Source organism: Enoplosus armatus, chromosome 22 (genome assembly GCF_043641665.1).
Source record: "Enoplosus armatus isolate fEnoArm2 chromosome 22, fEnoArm2.hap1, whole genome shotgun sequence".
NCBI classification, from domain to species: Eukaryota; Metazoa; Chordata; class Actinopteri; order Centrarchiformes; family Enoplosidae; genus Enoplosus; species Enoplosus armatus.
In genome coordinates, this window is record NC_092201.1 from 14,669,967 (window position 1) to 14,687,799 (window position 17,833).

Here is a 17,833-nt window from a genome sequence, read left to right on the forward strand (position 1 = left end):
ACACACACACACACAGTAGCACCCTGAGCTGCCTCTTCCACTCTGTGTCCCTGGCTGAAACAGCAAAGGTCTTGACCTTTAGAAATGCCAACTGTTCCAGCTCATCTCTCCAACTCCAAATCTCTGTCCAAGTCCACCTGTGAGCTCCGACTCAACACCCCCGCTGCCCACCTGTCCGCCCCGAAGGAGGCGCTGATCAGACTGTAATGCGTCCCATGGCTGAACCATCTGTCCTGCTCCTGGGGCTCGACACAGGCGGCCACGCTTGGCCCCTGAACCCCTGTTTTTCTGACCATCGTCCTGATCCTGGGGTCTGGGGTAGAGGTTGACGGTGGGCCAAACAAGTGAACTGGACGAGGAGAAGTCATCGGTGTTGGTGTTGCCAGACACTAAAGATACGTACGACATCGTGCTCGGCCGTGTGTTGGAGGAAGACGGGCGACGCACAGTCACGACTACACTGGTCTAAGCCAGCATCTACTGCTGGGCTATATCCTTTAAACACTACAGCAAGAAGGGGAGGGATGAAAGGATGAAAGGGGATGATAAGGAAGAATACAGCCAAAATGAGGGAGGAGGAAAACAGTAAGAAGAAGAGGGAGGGATGGGGAGGGCTGAGCAGGAAGGGAGAGGCGACAAGGTCAGGGTGACACAGTGAAGGGTGAGTAGAAAGAAGAAGGAGATTGAGAGAGGAGGAGGGGTGCCTGTGTGAACTCTTAAACCCGATTTAATGTCAGTCCAGGGAGGAAAATGTTTCCCCTTCACAGGCTGAAGAAAGGAAAATACTGAGTGGTACAATACTTCACCAGTTAGGCAGCATTTGTTCTTCTTAATCCCTTTGATCGGATGTTGGTTTTGCTAATTCCGCACCGTTTTGATCAAATAAAACCAAAAACAAACACGCCGTTAATTGAAATGACGTCTGTGGAATGTACTTAATCCAACATGACGGTCCAGCAGCAAATATGTTTTTAATGCGAGTCATTTTCTATGAGAGCATGCCCAGAATATTGACACAGCCGTAACACTTCATTTAAAATCCAAATTCAATTCAAAATGATAATGATGATTATGTATGTAGCGGCACAACAAATGAGATCAGATGACCTCAATCACTGCAAAAATTCCTCACTCAAAAATGGCTCTGATGAAAACACAGGAGACGAAACGAAAACGCATTCAGCCATTGGAAGTTAACATAACAACACTTGGGCCTGTTCCACAAATCTTTTCCCCCACAAAATACCCTCCATTTCTAACCTTAAAACATATACTTTGACATTATCATAACTACAATTTTGGTGATTTCTATGGTTAAACTTTAAGGACATTTGAAAACATTTGGATGCTTGAAGATAAGGTCAAATATGCATTAAGTTGAAGTCACAACCAAAATGAAACGACCTTTTAGTGTACACACTGAGATATATATATATATATATATATATATATATATATATATATATATACGTATTAAAGAATAAACGGCGAAGGAATTAGTTTTACATAACCTCACATTAAGAAAGCAAGATGTCCTCGAAGACGTTCAAAGTGACTTTAAAAACAAGGCTGTTCTGTCTTCTTCCTGAGAAGCTGACATTTTGAAAATACCTTTTTTTTTTTTAAAGCATTTGTAAGTATGTGTGCCGAAGTTCACGAATATTGTTTAGCCAAATATATACCAATATGTTGGCTCCTGTACAAATGCATGTATTTCCACATGTGTTCAGGAACGTATATGTTTAAGCGATGTCACAGGGAGTGTATAGTTTTGGACCGTGGGTGGACAGCCTGTGAGGACATTTCTATAGACTCGCACTCCCCACTGGGAGGATAAAATGAGCTTACAGCACTGGCAGCCCACCGCGCTGTCATGTAGATACAGTGTGATGCAGCTGCAGTACAGCACAGCCTTTTTTCAAATCCCAAGCCTCTAACATCAGAGTGGGAGCACATATGGGTTCCTGTCGGGCAAGTGTTAGCATATGGCTTGGCACAGTATGGCATGAGACGGGTAGCCTTCTCCACTGCTGTTGCTGATGCTCAGTGACCCTCTTAAGGGCCAGTCAATATCAACAACAGATATGGCGAGACACTATTTTATTCAGATTGTGTCTTGGATTATATCTCTTTTTAAATACTTTTGCTACACAAAACACGAGCTACACGAGCTATACGTATATTACAAAAGATATGTCAATGTCATCAAATGATTTGGCCCCTGCAAAGCGTAAATTATTGTCCTGCCAGTAGCTTTTGAAAGCAGCTAGTATCAAATACTGTACATAATGATGCTGCATCCACTAGCTTCTACTTTACTATAACCACACTGAACTGTAAAGAAAGTGTAAGAATTCTCTGTATTTACAATGTTGTAAAACACTACACATAAAATGTGGGTGCGAACTGCCCGCAACAGCTGCGAGGTTGCTGAAGGATTCAATGGTGGACTTACGGACTTGACACCAGTGACAGTGACTTGTCTCTTCTTTAATTCAAGGCTCTAAAGTGGCTTCATCGCTGGTGTCCGGAGGTGGTGACATGTGTTATGAAGCCTGTAAATGTGGCACACTGTGAAGCACAGACAGAGCTGAGTGAGCGCTGACTCGTGTGTGAGTCACACTAGCTACACCACCAGTCTCTGTATACCAAATACACACCGGTGTTGGGCAAGTTACTGGAAAAATGCAGTCAATTACTCATTACATATTACCCACTGAAAACGTTATTCCATTGCTTTACTAATTCCTCGACAGCAAAAGTAATTTGGTACATCGTCAACAGCTAGCTTGACGTTAGCCCTGATGACTGCACAGGACAGGTCATTACTGAACGTAGGCTTAGCAGTGGCTAATGTTAGCAAGCTAGCTAAAAAGACACAACATGTGAATCGGACAACCTTTGGAGTTAGCAGAGACCAAAGCCATACCAACCCTCCGTCAAACTGGTGTTAAGGCAGCGAACCCCAAAATCGCAGGTCTGGTAAGCTGGCTTCTTTCTAATATTTTTTTCATTTTCAAACTTTCGTAGTCTTCAGCCCCAACCGGCGTTGACTCAAGTGACATCACTTGAGGACATTTATCAGACTCCGTGCAGCTCCCTCTGGAGCCAAAAAAAAGGCTTTATACAACTTTTTTTTCCACATACCCAGCAGTACTCTCCAAGACCTGTAAACAGTTCTTGATGTGTAAAATTGGTTGAGTTCCCCTTTAAGAGCATTGACTGGTGAATTATTCCACTGAGACTTTGCTGTCCATGGGAAGCTCTATGCAGAGTTACAGTACAGCTCGATGTGAGATTTACTGTTAATGCACATGACCAGAACAAACCAAAAGTTGTTTGACTGTCCCTACATAACTCTCATATAAAGTCCTGTCTTCCTCTTCCATTTGTCAACTTTGTGATCAAAGCGTCGGACCGAAGCGAAGACCCCGCCTGCCTCTACGCTTGATCTGGCACTTGGCATTGAGGGTGGTGGTGGTGGTGGTGGTGGTGGGGCTAAGCCGAATCACACACTGGAGTTTGTCAATCTAGCTGCATCTCAGCACAAAGACAGCTCCGTCTGGGGGTTGGAGGTCTCTGTATCTCACTCTGTTCCACCCACGCATGACGCTTTTGAGTCTAGATTCACTTATCCTCATCTCCCTGTTCTCTTTTGGTGCCCGTCTATCTCTATTTGATTCTCCCTGCTTGGTTGAATTCGGGAGAGGCTCCTGTTCTCGCTGAAACCCCACCGGCTGAGACAAAAGCAAAGAGACAATCCTCGCTGTACCGTAGACACACAAATGCACAAAAGAAAACATCCCATCTAAGGAAAAATCACACACACACACACACACACAACAGCAAAACCAAACAAGCAACAGCCTACATAAACGCTTTCAAACACAGAGAAAAGGAATTACTGTGCGTCTGAAAGATTTATATTCCTTCCAGAGCTTCGATAGGCAACGCTTCCCACAAAAGCTCTCTGACAGCAGGTTATCATGCAAATGAGCCGGCTGTTTTGACGGCGTCTTTTGAAATAAACAAACTCACATTGGCAGCCAGCTGAGACGTCAGGGTCGCCACCTTCTCCTGAGAGGCGTCCAGCTCCCGACGCAGCTTTCTGATTTGCTGGTTGGGGAAGAAAGTGTGGAGGTAAACGCAGAGTTAGCGCTCCCAGGAAAAGAAAACAAAGAAAATAAGACTGATTGTAATGCAAAGAGGCGTTGAACTTGCAACTCCTGTGTTGATAACTTTGATGTAAAAACTGTGCTGTTACATGGTAATGCTGTGTAAAAAAGACACTGGGGTGAAGTGTGAACACAAAGTGTGGGGGGATTACCGTGGAATTTAGGACTGTTTGGCCCTTGATTGAAAAGAGAAGAGTAAAAATTAACACTATGTCGCATGCCTCCATCAAACAGCATGTACTACATGACGTGGCTGGAGAGAGAAGTTATCACAAGCCACAGCACCGGTTGTCTCATGGTTAGACTTTGAGCAGCGAAGCAAGAGAAATGGGTAAGTATTTCTGACCGGGGTCAAATAGTATTTGCAAATACCTGATACTGTGTCTTATATAATAAGCGAAGTGCCAGATGTGACAGTTTACCAAAGTGGACAAGTACAAGAAAGGATTTGATTTCTTTCACACTGAGGATCTTCATGCTTAGTTCCAAATTGCTGCCAGTTTTCTGACATATTTAAGGACACATTTCCCTCTTGTTTCCGACACATTTCATTGACAGTTTTGACATGTTAGGAGATGAGATTTTGATTTTTACTCAGTTGAGAATTATTAAAAAACAACAACAACCAATCAAGTCCTTTTTAGGATTTCTTTTGCTTGCTGTTTCTCCTCCTCCATGCCAACACTGCTCAGCCAAGTGGCTGTTGTGTTGGCAAGAAATGTCTCAAGAAAAGGATGACAAATCCAAGTCATGTGTAGGTCACCTGTCTCAGGATGTGAAAGTAGAAAAACATCAATTGTGAGTCAGATTTGAAGGGGAAAAGAACCGGCATTGGGTCCCATGTGGTACTGCACAGTGACTGTAGTCCACCATTGTCAGTTTGCACTTAATGAGCTGTCCTAGATGCTAAACTCCACCCATCTGGCAAGGGTTAAAACAAACACCAAGGTGTATTTGCCAATACTGTTTGATCCAAACTTGAGCTTGAAGCACAAATGAACAAGTACAGAGAAAAAGAAATCAGAAATCAGAAAATCAAAGAAGAATCAGTGATAAACTGAACAGGAATGTTGAACGGAGCCAAACAAAAAAGAGACAAAGGGCAGGGCATGCAATATACATATGTATAGTGTAAGTTTTTGTAATGAGTAAATTATATAAGCCATGTAGCACAGTAAGGTTTTGTGGTTATTCATGTAGTTATGAAGTAAATGCAATAATAAAAAGCAATGCAACATGGGGTTAAACTGCTTTATTGCAGAACTAGCCACCATCACTTTTCTCATACTTATGTACTTTTTGGTTCAAACTTATCATTCATTAGGCCACATCTATCTGAACAAATATCACTGGTTGTGCTTTGATTGACTTAGACAGACTCTCATCGAATACAGATGCAGTGCAACAGAAAGACGCACAAACGTTAAGACGTACAGACACACAAAAGCAGCCAGCAGTCACCTGAAGGGCAGCAAAACATGCGTATGACATGGAGGTTGTTGACGGGAATCCCAGAAAAAGATCAGGCAATTGGGACTGAATAAGAAAAACTCCTTTTTTTTCTTCCTCCAAGCTACCTCTGACGTGCTCATGAGCAAGGCACTTAACCCCACACCCGCATCTGCAGAGCTGCTCAGTGGCCAGCAGTGCAGCGCTGCAGCTACACTGAGCAGCTACAAGGTGTGAATGGATTCTAACTGCTTGAATGTGAAGCAGGAAGGTGGTGAAGAGAAGAAGACATGCAGACAGATGGAATATTACCCATCCTTACCTCTGAGTGTGCTTTCTCCTCCGTCTGGACGGAGAGACGCATACATAACAAAAACAAAACACAAAAGAGATTATTGGCTCTGTGGGTTGTGGTCAATCCAGCGTCTTTGAAAAATGAATTAGAATACGCAGCACGAGAAGCATTTCATTGTCATTGAAGAGACATGATGAAATGGCCAACACATAGACGGAGAGAATTAAACTAAACTCTGGATAAAATGGAAAATGTCTTCGATAACCACAAAACAAACAAATGAATCTGACCTGAGGGAAAACTTTTAAACAATCTCCATAATTCATCCAGGCCTTTTCTCTGCAACTTGTCTCAGGCAGAGGTGGGTGGTAATCGATTAGATTCTCCTTATAACTAATCTGCTGCCTCACTGAACATTAAGACTGGAGTGCCGCCTGTGCTATTAGAAACCCAACACTTGTCCAGTCTTATCTGCCAAAGTTATGTTAGAAGCATGATGGGAAGTTGTATTTTGGTTCTACAGAAACAGGAGGGAGCAGACAGAAATACTGGAAGAGTGCATGTGAGATTTAATGCCACTTGGCATCACTGGGAAGAGCTGAAGGCTTTGATTTAACTCTGTGCTTGTCCCATTGGAAGAATCTGGATGATTTCAGCCTTGAAACGGTCACTCTTCTGTATGCAGCCGTTTTAGATTAGCAAAACACTTTACACCAGCAATCAGTGTTTAAAAGCACAATCTAATGTAGCTCACCGTTGTGTCAGTTTGGGTGCTGTTGGGTGAGATAACAAAATGAGGGAGTGCAACTTAAAACTGATTTTTTTTTGACCACTTGGGGGCAGTGACACAAGCTGTAAACACAACACTGACGCATTCTCGCCTTATAAAGTTGGCGAACTTGTACGCAAACAGTAGCATATTTGCACATTTAGCAGACATTTGGAGTTGTGGTTCTGGCCGCCTGGCTAATAAAAGTCTGATATTTACTCCACTATGTTCACCAGCTAGTCACTAAAACAGCACTGATGAGAGCGGTGGGACTCAACCAAAACGTTAAAGCTGCAGGTAGGAAAACCAAAACAATGAGTGGAAAGTGGCTAAAATACAAAAACAAGAGATGAGCGGAACTGCAAAGGTGGGTTATAATTCTCTGTGCGTTTGTCACTACGAGCAACTCCTTTCACATTACATGTAGTCATTTGATGCATTGTTAATATAAGAATAGTGATTGTTGCAGCTTTAACGATGAGTTTGCACCATGGTTTACTAGTTTTAGATATACAGCACAAACGCTGATTCTGAATAGCTGTAAATTTAGGAAGAAATGCAGGACAGCTACTTACCGCGGAGTACAGTGAAGATGTGCTGGAGACCAGAGACAATGAAGAGCCATGGACTGTAAGCACACATGGAGATTAATGATAAATTACTTGCTATTTGCTACAGACCATACAATATTCTACCTTTTCTAATGAACGGGACCATGTGTCAGTTCGAAAGTCATTTTAATTGCTTTCTTATTTATTCTTGATTGCCCAGCTGACTGAGATTAGCACTTGATAGCTGTGGTAACTCATTCAGATGATGTGAGCTGTGTAAAGCTATAAGAAGCCAGTGAAAAAAAACCAAACAGGATTTGCCCGTTAAAAAGCTGACCTCTATGTGGATGCAATCACAGCCTCTTACATCATCCACAAAAGGATCAAAGCGGAGCGAGCCACCAGCCAAGTCACTCACAGAATGAACACACAGTGAGAGCTCATTAAAGCTGGTATTAAAGTGCTCGATGACTGATGGGACTTTGCTTTGGTGAATGTGGCCCTAAAATTATTTCTAATGGCTTCTTAGTAGGGAGGTCACTTTTGGAACATTCATTTTAAGAGTGTATTTAAGAGCGCGTCCCAGAGTGGGTCCTACCTTCGTCAGTGCTGTCCCTGAAGGAGCCGGAGCGGCTGATGGCCCGTGGTCGATCCTCCAGGGAGGTTGCGCTGCCACCCAGTGGGTGACCCTCTCCGTACAGGTCAAAGGAGTCCTGGGCTGGGATGCTGTTGGAGCGGCTCATGCTGTTGCTGCCTGGTGGCAGGTTATACTGGCTGATGTTAGTGGGGCTCACTGCACGGAGGAAAGAGAAACACCAAAATCAGTGCTGGTAAGTTATATTTTCTCCCTGATATAGCTACATTTGTGCATGTGTAAAATGCATCAGGAAATAATGAACCATTAACAGCTGGATATGGTCGAATAATGTAGCAGATGTGCTAGGATTTTTCTGTAGATTTTTAAATTGAATCATACGGTCCAGTATCATAGAGTTTGTTTCCAAGGCAATGTGTTTACTGTCATTTCCTGTTTCACATACATTATTTTCCACACATTTTAGGAACATACAAACATTTTAAATAAAGAGCTTTAGAAATGTGGTCAAACAATTTCAAATCATGAAAAAGACAAAAAACAAAACAAAAACAAACAGCAGCTATACAGTACATATTATGAAAGAGTAAGACACTAATATTCCCAGCAGAATTGTGATGGATGGAAAACACTTAAAATATATATAAAAAGGTCTGTGTGGCTGCAGATCTGGACCATTTGGCTTGAGGTGCCTTGGTGTTCATCTTTTGTTGGTCCTTGTTGGTTTCTTTGTGTCTGTGATATTTGAATTCAGGCTGCATGTATCAAAGATCTCCTTTGATTGCAGAACTTTCTTTCGCACTCAGTTTGGTTTATTTTTAAATCAGAAGCATTCTGGGCCATTCACGAAGGCTGGTGGCGAGTTGTATAGGCTCTATCTAAAACTCTGGGTTCATATTTACACTGCCTAGTAAAATCACTGAGAGCAAATACAAAAACTGGATATTCACTGCCTGTGGACATACTATAACTCAACTATCTATGTGCTACAATTAGAGATTATTCCTATAGACTTACGCAGGTTGGAGTAGTGGTATTTTCCAGTGGTGTTGCAGGAAGCTCCAGGAGGAGACAGCGGGGACTGGCTGCCTGTGTCCTGGAGGCCACCTGTTGAATGGGACCTCAACCACTCCTTCCCTTCCTCGTGGGACGTCTGTCGGGAGGACGGAGGGTACCTGAATCCCACAAAGACACAGTGAACTCGGGGCTAAAAGAGATACATTTGGAAAATCCAAGCAGTGAAGTTCTGTGGTCATGAGGTGAGTGCAGAGCTGCATAGAAGAAGAAGAAGATGGCAAAGAGCATGCAGCCGCACCACACAGATGTTTACATGCATGCATCTACACACATAGTCACACACACACACACACACACACACACACACACAGCTTTGGCTCGAAGCTGCCAAACACACTGACACTGCCGTTCATCTCTTCTTCCCCCAGCACCAAAGTGGCTCAGCAACAGAAGGCCCCCTTATCGTAGGCATGACAATCGGCCATATTTAATCCTCTGAGGGTGATAATTGAGTTTGCACTCATCCCTTTTCAGCGCCGTCTTCCTTCCAACGCCCCCATTACTACGCTTGTCACATCTGACCCTGCTCCAGTCCCCAGCGCCTGTGCTTCGTATTCTCTCCACCAGGGATTGGGTGTCTAAGAGTGTGTTGGTGTGACACAGCAGCATTCGTGCCTCACTGGAGTTGAAATGGAACAGACTGAAATGTCCAAGGGTCAGTGTTTGACTCAGTGTACTTTAAAATGCCCATAAGCGGGACCAACATGCCTTTTTAATTTCTAAGAAATCTAAGGATCAGGCAACAAATGCTGCCTGGTTTAAGATGTGAACAGAGGGCTGTAAAAATCAATGGTGCATAAAGAAACTGTTGAGAAGTAAACACTGCAGTCTGTACTGAACATCACATCCAACAGGCATAAAGTGTAGAATAGGATCAGATGCTTTGAGCCCAAAAAGAGCATGAGCACCATATGCCATCGAAATGAAAGAATGGTTTGAAACCAGCATGCCCCGTCCAAGCCCTCTGCAGCAGCAGTACTGTATAATTGGCTAGAGAGGTTGTTCCCTGCAGAGGTTGTGCCACTGTGATGAATGGGTTATGGTATTTCTGTCTCAGTCCCTTTAGTCCCCAGCCAAATTCAAAGTATCCATTCTACTTCTCCCCCTCAGCTAACAGAGCAAATGTTATCAGGAGGTTTAGGCCATTTTGGGGGGCTGAGGAAGAACTGCTCTGTCATCTCGAACAGTGCATGAGATGAGAATCGGATGAGGATGCACAAAGAGTAGCAGACACACAGACAGACGGACAAACACATTCCTGCCTGATCATCTGAGGCAGCAGAGTTATAAATGTGATCTGGACTTCAGGATCTGTGGTATGAAATCAGATCCTGAGGCAGGAGAGAGCCATCAGTGACGTCAAAAACGACGACTGACCAAAGCATGTTAAAAGATATAACAGATGAGAATGTGTTTTGCATTTCTCTGCGTAATTTACGGCATAATGCATTCTGCAAAAAAAGTCTTAATCCACAGCTCGTCTGATTTGTGCAGAAATGTGATCCTGCAATGAGAATGCTGCATGAGAGAATCGGAAGATTCAGAAAATCAGTGGTTCCCAACCTTTTTTGTCAGTTGTACATCCACAGCCCTGTCAGATGAACTCTGAAGTCCTCTGACTTCTGTTTATTTCAACCATTTATCCATTTACTTTAACTAGTTGAACTGTTTATCCATTACTCATCAATTACATTATTTAACATTCATTTGGCAGAGTAGCAAGAGCTACATATTTTTTAGCTAAATATTTCAACCATTTATCCGTCACTTTGAGCTGTTTCAGCTTCTCTGCTTGCTTGCTTAGTTACTTCTTCCCTAGGTGTAATATCTTGCTCAATGTGAGGATACATGTTTTATTTCAATTTCAACTTCTATCTTTTGGTTGGTTTGGTTGAGCTTCTTCTTTCCACATATCCTCAAGCAATCGCAGAAGTAGCCCATTGGGGTACAGGTACCCCTGGTTGGGAGTCACTGCTGTAGACGTTGCTACACCATGCAACACGTACAACAACATGGAAAGTACGCTTGAATGATTGTTTTCATGCAAATGTATACTCATGATCTATGTGAGTGAGTAAAAGAAGAAGAGTTGAGAATGGGATCTGGCTGCAGATGTGTTGTACCTCAGTCCCTTTTTGGGAAGCGTGTTTCTGTCAAGAGGCATGCTGTTAAAACACAGAGGATGAGTGAATTAGATGAACACCAGAAAACATCTGTTCTTGTGAAACATGAGAAAATAGACTTTGGTCACATTTTACAAACTCGACTTTTGACACACACATACACAAAGACGTACACAATGGAGGAAAAAAAAAGACATTACTAATGCTTCACAGTACAACGGACAACAAATATAAAACACAGGCAATATTCAAATCAATTGTTTCATTTTTGAGACGTACAGCTGAGCTAGTAAGGGAAAAACAAACTTGTGCCCTGTTTATTCTACGTTCTGTGATGTATTGCATGCACAGTGTGTGGACAAAACAATGGAAACACCCTGATAAAGACTTCTCATGGGAATGAGCATCTGAAATGATCTGAATTCATGACGGTACTTTTTCTGGCATGGCTTTGGGCCCACAACAACTGTTGTCTCGGCTGTGTTAAATGCCTTCAATGGTGATCCCAGAAACAATAAGATTGGTAGCTGGTCAATGCAATAGACTACCTGTGGCAAAGTTGCAGATCAGTGAGTAGTAGAACTATTAGTCATAAGCTAGATGCTGTGGTATAATATAGGGAGACTGCTTCACGTCTGTCCTGGCCAAACTGAACTATATAAATACAGTATGTACTGAATTTAGATTTTTGTACATTTAAAATATTTTTTTTTGATAATACCAAAACCACACCAGACAAAGAAACTTAACTCCAACTAATCTTTGTGCTGGATTGATTTTATTTCGTATTATTATCATTATTATTACTTTGGCTTCCCCTGCATTGTGTGTCTACATCTTAGGGTCTTTTTGTCTCTGTTCTCAAATGAAACAATGAATACGATTCAGCCCAATCGTATTCCCTGTTACTCACCCCTCAGACAGGGTGGACTTGACACTGCCGGTTCGTGTAACCTTGGGCCCATGGTGGCCCAGCGGCAGATCAATGGACTCAGAGCTGGTGTGCAGACTGGTCATGCTTTGGCAGCTCAGTGTGTCCTTGCTGCCAGCTGACGAGCTACAGGCAGGCCAGGGCCGAGCGTTGGAGGGCAGGGAGAGGCCAGAGGCCGGGCTGGAGGCCGGGGACAGGTCAGTGCACAGGTCAGGGGTTTTACCGTACAGCGGGCTGCTGCCACCGCTCAGGCCGCCCGCGCTGCCCAGGCTCCCCGTGCCAGAGGAGGGCGAGTCCAGACTGGCCTGCCTCGCCAGCGTGCCGTGGGGGCTGCCCAATATTGAGGGGCACTTGCCAGAGTCGGGCGTGCCCGGAGAGCTGGGCTTGCTGCTGGCTTTGGTGCCAAACAATCTGGGGGTAGAGAGGTGGGTGCAGTCATTCAGAAATGCTCAAAGGACAAGTGATGAGCATCTGCAAGATCCATACTGGAAAATGAAGGAGTTTGGTATACTTTGGGTTTGAGAAAGTGGATTACATTGAGGTTATCTAATGTGGATTACATATGAAATTGTATTACTGCATTGGTCACACCCATCAGGAAACTCAGGGATCAGTGCAGTAGAGTGAAAAATACCAACTTTAAACCACAGACAAAATACTCAGCATACTTCCCAACACATTTATCCCTCGCAGCAAACTCCACCTCATTTCAGTCGTGCGCTCTCAGTAATTTACATCGACACATCTGCTTTCACAGCTTTGCCTGTTTCAACCCTGTGACTTTAAATAACCTAATCTGTTAGGCCACTCAACTCCGTTTGCCTCCCACATATGCTCAGACAGCCTGCTACTCATATTGTGCCTGTCCCAGTCTGTCATGGCAATCACATAAAATATATAGGTGAAGCTCTCTTGAGGGGAAAAAAAAAAAGAAGCTTGAAGACATGCGGATGAAACGGGTCGGCTTGACAGATCGGATGGGACGGATGTTTGGACACGCCTGCCGAACGTGTGCTTCTAATGAGTCAGGGATCAGCGTGCCGAGAGACTCCTGTCTCCTGTCTGTTCTGATCAAGACTGCTAAGCTGGATTTGCCTGGTCGGAATGAAAAGCCATCAGACCTTCATCTTTGGGGTAAAGATATGTTTCATCTGCAGTGGCTTATCACCTTCCACGGGGAACAATCTATGTAATGGCACCCCTTGGCTGTGCGGCCTAGTAAACTTACTCATCAATTTTCCTATGAAGGAAGCTGAAATATGATTGATTAAGTGTCTTATGTTCATTTTGCGCATCCAAACAGTATTTTATTAGCCTTGGTGAGACTTTACCACCGGATGAAATCGTCAATAAAGGCCCCTATCTGTTACAGGAGTCTGAGGAACAGCTTGCGTCACGAAAACATGGCTGTGCACCACAAACATCAGCTCATCATAATGAATGAGAACACCTTCAAATTCTGAAATAGATGTGTCGATGACATCGTCTGAATCTTTTTTAAAATAAGTTGCAGCTAAAGGCATGTGTGCTGTACTGTAAAAAAAACCCATCCCTCTTTGCTAATAATCAAGGGGCTGAAAAAGTATGCGATGAAATGCTTGATCCACGTAGAAACACACATGGTGAGGGACAAAGACAGAACAGCAGCTGTAGGCATGTTTTGTGTGTCTGACCTGCGGAACGTAGGAGAAGCAATGTCGGGGTACTTGGAGCCCGGCTGCCTGAGGCCGGATTGGCCTGTTGAACTGGAGGTGGGGCTGGACTTGGGGGAGGTGGATAGTCCTGCTGCTGTGTCCTGGTCTGACACCGCCACTTTCTCCTTGTCTGTCTGGTTAATGGTGATGGGGCTGGAGCGGTCTGAGCCCACTTTTCCGTCCCTGCGTTTGGCACCCGCTTGTGTCGCTGCCCCTCCAGCTGACTTGCCGCTGACGTTGGAGTCGATGCTGCTGGAACTGGAGCGATGCCCACTGCGCCCCGCTGCCACCCCACTGGAGGATTTGGCCGGTCTGGGTAGAGAGCGGTACTGCAGGGTCAATTTGGAGCCACTGCAGCTGAGTAGAATGCCGTCATCCTGGGGCTGCGAGCCGTCCAGGCTGGTCTTACGCACACCGCCGATACCTGTGCCTTTGCCGAGGGCAGCTGAGGATTTGGGCGCCTTGCCCAGGGTCGCTGAGCCGCTGGCGAGCGTTGCACCACTGGAGGTGATGAGGGTACCAGTGGGACCCGGGATCTTCTTGTATCCAAAAGAGCCAGTGGTTGGTGGGCGTGCAATGCCAGAGGGAGGTTTCTTACCTTCGTCTCCACTACTCTTCCCAGCATCCGAGGGTGAGCGCTGGATGCTAGCTGAACTCTTGGAAGGCGCCTTGCCCTTCTCTGAGGCCTTGGCATCATCAGTTTTGCCTGTCAATTTGCATAAACACTTATTAACACAATTACAAAAACATTACCCTCAGCAGATTCTTGGCCCAGCACTTGTTGTTATCACCTTTGGGGCCACGGAGCAAGAAAGAAAAAGGTGTGCATTTTGGCCCACAGCCAGACGCCTGCACTGAAAACCAATACTTATCTGCAACAAAACTGCTAAACTTGCTGAGTGGGCAGAACGTTTGAGGGCAGGTATCAGTGAAAAGAATCATCAAATAGTTTTTGGGCAGATGCAACAAATCTGCTGCGACTCATCATGCTCCATTCCAAAACATCTTCTTCCAAAATCAACATTAGTATAAAAGTGAAGGACATTACAGGCCTCTCTCACTGAAGGCATTTTGACAGGTTTAAGTAATACAAGTAATGATGGTTGAATTCCATTTAGCTGCTTCAGTTTCAGGGTCCTGGTGTTGTTCATGCTGGCTTAGTGGCTTACTGGGACACTTGAATAGGACAGAGCCATCGTTAATGTTATTAGTAACACCCCTTTTCCTATTATGACAAGTTAAACGTGACTGCTGTGATTAGAAGGTCGTCTTAATGAATTAGAACTATAAAGGGTCTTATTGTATAGATTATAGAGCTGATAAAAATGTTCCAAAAGATTATTTGCTTTAGGAAATACATCTGTTGGTGTCTGTATGGAGGGTTTAAGTGTTTCATGGTAAGTTTCTAAGTTGTTGGACTAAGCACATAACAGTTGATTTTCAATGCACTGAAAAGGCATTGATGGTTCACAAAGTTAGTCAAACACACGCTGATTTGATAACGTTTTAAAGAGACTGAATGCTTCTTACTGCATGAGAACATGATCATGAGTGCACACTTGTAAATGGAATACAATAAATAAGCTTTAAAGATTATTTTTATCGAAAAAAGGAAAACACAAAGGCACCACAAGTGATCCTTTTTAAAATGAAGCGTGTAGTTGTTTGTACATTCGTATTCATTCATCACCTTGGTTTGCTGACAAGGAAACTGGAGTTTTGAACTCCTGTTTGATCACTAATCTAATTTTGGCACACTTGCATCTTAATATCTCATATCTCATAAATTTCATACATAACAATAATATTTGATCTTCAAGCGTCCCGTACAATGAAAAACACCTTTTCTGTTTGGTACCTTGTGGTTTTGAATATTTTGTTTCACTGCTTTTCTACCCTGATGCATCTTGTGTTGGTTTAAAAAATTACATTTTGGGGCAACCCAATCAACCCCTCCTCACATTGAGTGTCCTACTACAGCCGATTATATCTGTTTAAAGAAACAAAACGACATGTTGCATCTCCTACCTGGTGTTTTGAGGGCAGCAGACGTGCCCTTGGTCCTGGGTGGCGTGATGCCCACCTGGGCCGTCATGCCCCTCCTCCACGAGCCCGTCTGGGACATCTGGGCTAGCGCAGCGGCCTTCTGACCGGCGTCCTCATACTGGCCCTGGGCTTGAGAGGAAGAGGAGGATGAGGAAGGCTTCCAGCGGGAGGAGCCGCTGCTGGGGTCCATGCTCGCGTCCAGCTCCTCCTCCACCTTCTTCAGGTCCTCGGCTCCGGCCCAGCTGCTGCTCACCTCCTGCTCTGCATGCTTGGACCTGCTTCCTCGCTGGGACTGGAGGGTGGTGGGTGTCAAAGGAAGCACATGAAAATATCAATAGATGGTTCAGTGAAATAATGAATCTGTGGTGTCCTGAAATGCACCAGTAGGGGAGTACCTGCTCACCACTACAGTACCATGTAATGAAAGTGCAATGTTGAGGATAAAAAAAAAAACATAAATTGCAACATGAATGCACAATAATTACCAATTTTAAGCAATTCAAATGTCTTTAAAGTTATTTTCTTGGCATACTGAAACCTATTTGGTGGGGGAAAAAAAGTCAAGATATGCTTAATAAAATGGTCAGCAACGATGTAAAATATTGACTATTTGTAGGTAATAGTCTAAAACATGCTGAAGCTCTGATCCGTTATAGCATCACTTAAACACACAGCCACCACAAAGAGATATAAGTCTCTGCACAAACAGAGCAGCAGGGTGTGTGTCTGTGTGTGAAGCCGCAGCTATCTTTGGAATCACCCATGTCCAGATCTCCTCGTTTGGGACGCATGCAAACACACCCACACAAACACACACACACACACACACACACACACACACACAAACACACACGCACACAGCAGTGATAACTAGCCTACCTTGACAGATGGCCAGTCTCCCTAGCAACACCAGAGTCTCTAAAGAGCCCAGTCTGTTGAGTATTTCATGAGGGGCCAAAGATACTTGGCAGAATACAGCAAAAGCCTGTGAGGAGAGCTGAGCAGTGGCCTTCAGTCCACTGTTAATTCCCTCAGCTGTGATTTCAGAGCTCACATACAGACTGGCCTTGAATTCATGCTAAACGAACATGCTTATCACTCGGCATTTGAAGCAACGAATTTAGCCACATCTGGCAATCGAATGTATTTATTTTTTCCATCTTTCAGTGCTCATTTTCTATCAGTTTATGTAACTGCTTTGTATACTGTCCCTTTCATGTTTTTGTGTTGAAGTGGTACTCCAGTGATTTAGTATGGCACTTCCATAAAGTTGAGGGACTCACAAGAGACAGATTATCCTCCCTGCCAAGAAGCCCACTTCTTGTTTGCAATGCAGACTCTTTTTAAAAAAAATGTCTCAAACCCAAACTGAGATTACCCTGTTGACATCATCAGAGTTATTTTTTCAAACTTCGGAAATCTCCCTCTTGAGCCACAGAAGACACTATACAAGCATTTTCACGGGCTGATTAGAGCTCCTTGTGACGAGTAAACTGAACTTCACGTGTAAAATCAGTGAAGTGCCACTTGAAGTAAGACAAAAACGGCAGAAAACAAGTGAAGTGCTCTGAGCTACATGCCAATGCTAGCATGGCAATGCTGATGTTTAGCATATGTAATGCTTACCATGTTCACCATCTTAGTTTAGCATGCTAGCATACCATCTGCTAATTAGCACTAAACCCAGAGTACAACTGAGGCTGATGTGAATGTCAGTTGAAAGTCTGACCTGATGATGGCGCCAGAGGAAAAGTCAGGGGATCACCAAAGTTAATACAGTTTATCCTGAGGGGGGTTTGAATGTATGTATCCAATTTCAATACATCTTATAGTGACGTTAAGTCTGGACCAAAGAGGTGGACCAACAGTCCAGCATGCACCCTTTTCACAGCAGGTAAACACAGGTGTTACCAATGATACTAATTAAGGTTCCGTTCCATTCGGGTCAAACAGAGTCAGGGTTCTGCTATTGTGCATGTCGGAACACTGATAAGGCTGACAATAAAAGGAACAGAGCCTTAATTATTTTTATGAATTAGCCCTGTGTTTAATTACCTGATATACCGTGTCAATATGGCTGCCTTGAAAAAGGTCTATTGCCATCCACACAGCCACGCCACTCCAAATT

At 43.9% G+C, this 17,833-nt stretch overlaps 1 protein-coding gene across 1 annotated transcript in view; it reads right to left on the reverse strand.

Moving 5' to 3' along the window:
- nav3 (neuron navigator 3) overlaps positions 1-17,833 on the reverse strand; it is a 182,274-nt gene that overhangs the window by 18,892 nt on the left and 145,549 nt on the right. Inside the window, exons 15-23 of the mRNA XM_070929387.1 lie at positions 15,688-15,950; positions 13,639-14,365; positions 11,948-12,376; positions 11,035-11,076; positions 8,852-9,009; positions 7,838-8,032; positions 7,264-7,316; positions 5,947-5,970; positions 4,039-4,116 (exon numbers count right to left, since the gene is read on the reverse strand). Of these exons, the coding sequence (XP_070785488.1) occupies positions 4,039-4,116; positions 5,947-5,970; positions 7,264-7,316; positions 7,838-8,032; positions 8,852-9,009; positions 11,035-11,076; positions 11,948-12,376; positions 13,639-14,365; positions 15,688-15,950 (1,969 nt within the window). The remainder of the gene's footprint in view (positions 1-4,038; positions 4,117-5,946; positions 5,971-7,263; positions 7,317-7,837; positions 8,033-8,851; positions 9,010-11,034; positions 11,077-11,947; positions 12,377-13,638; positions 14,366-15,687; positions 15,951-17,833) is intronic.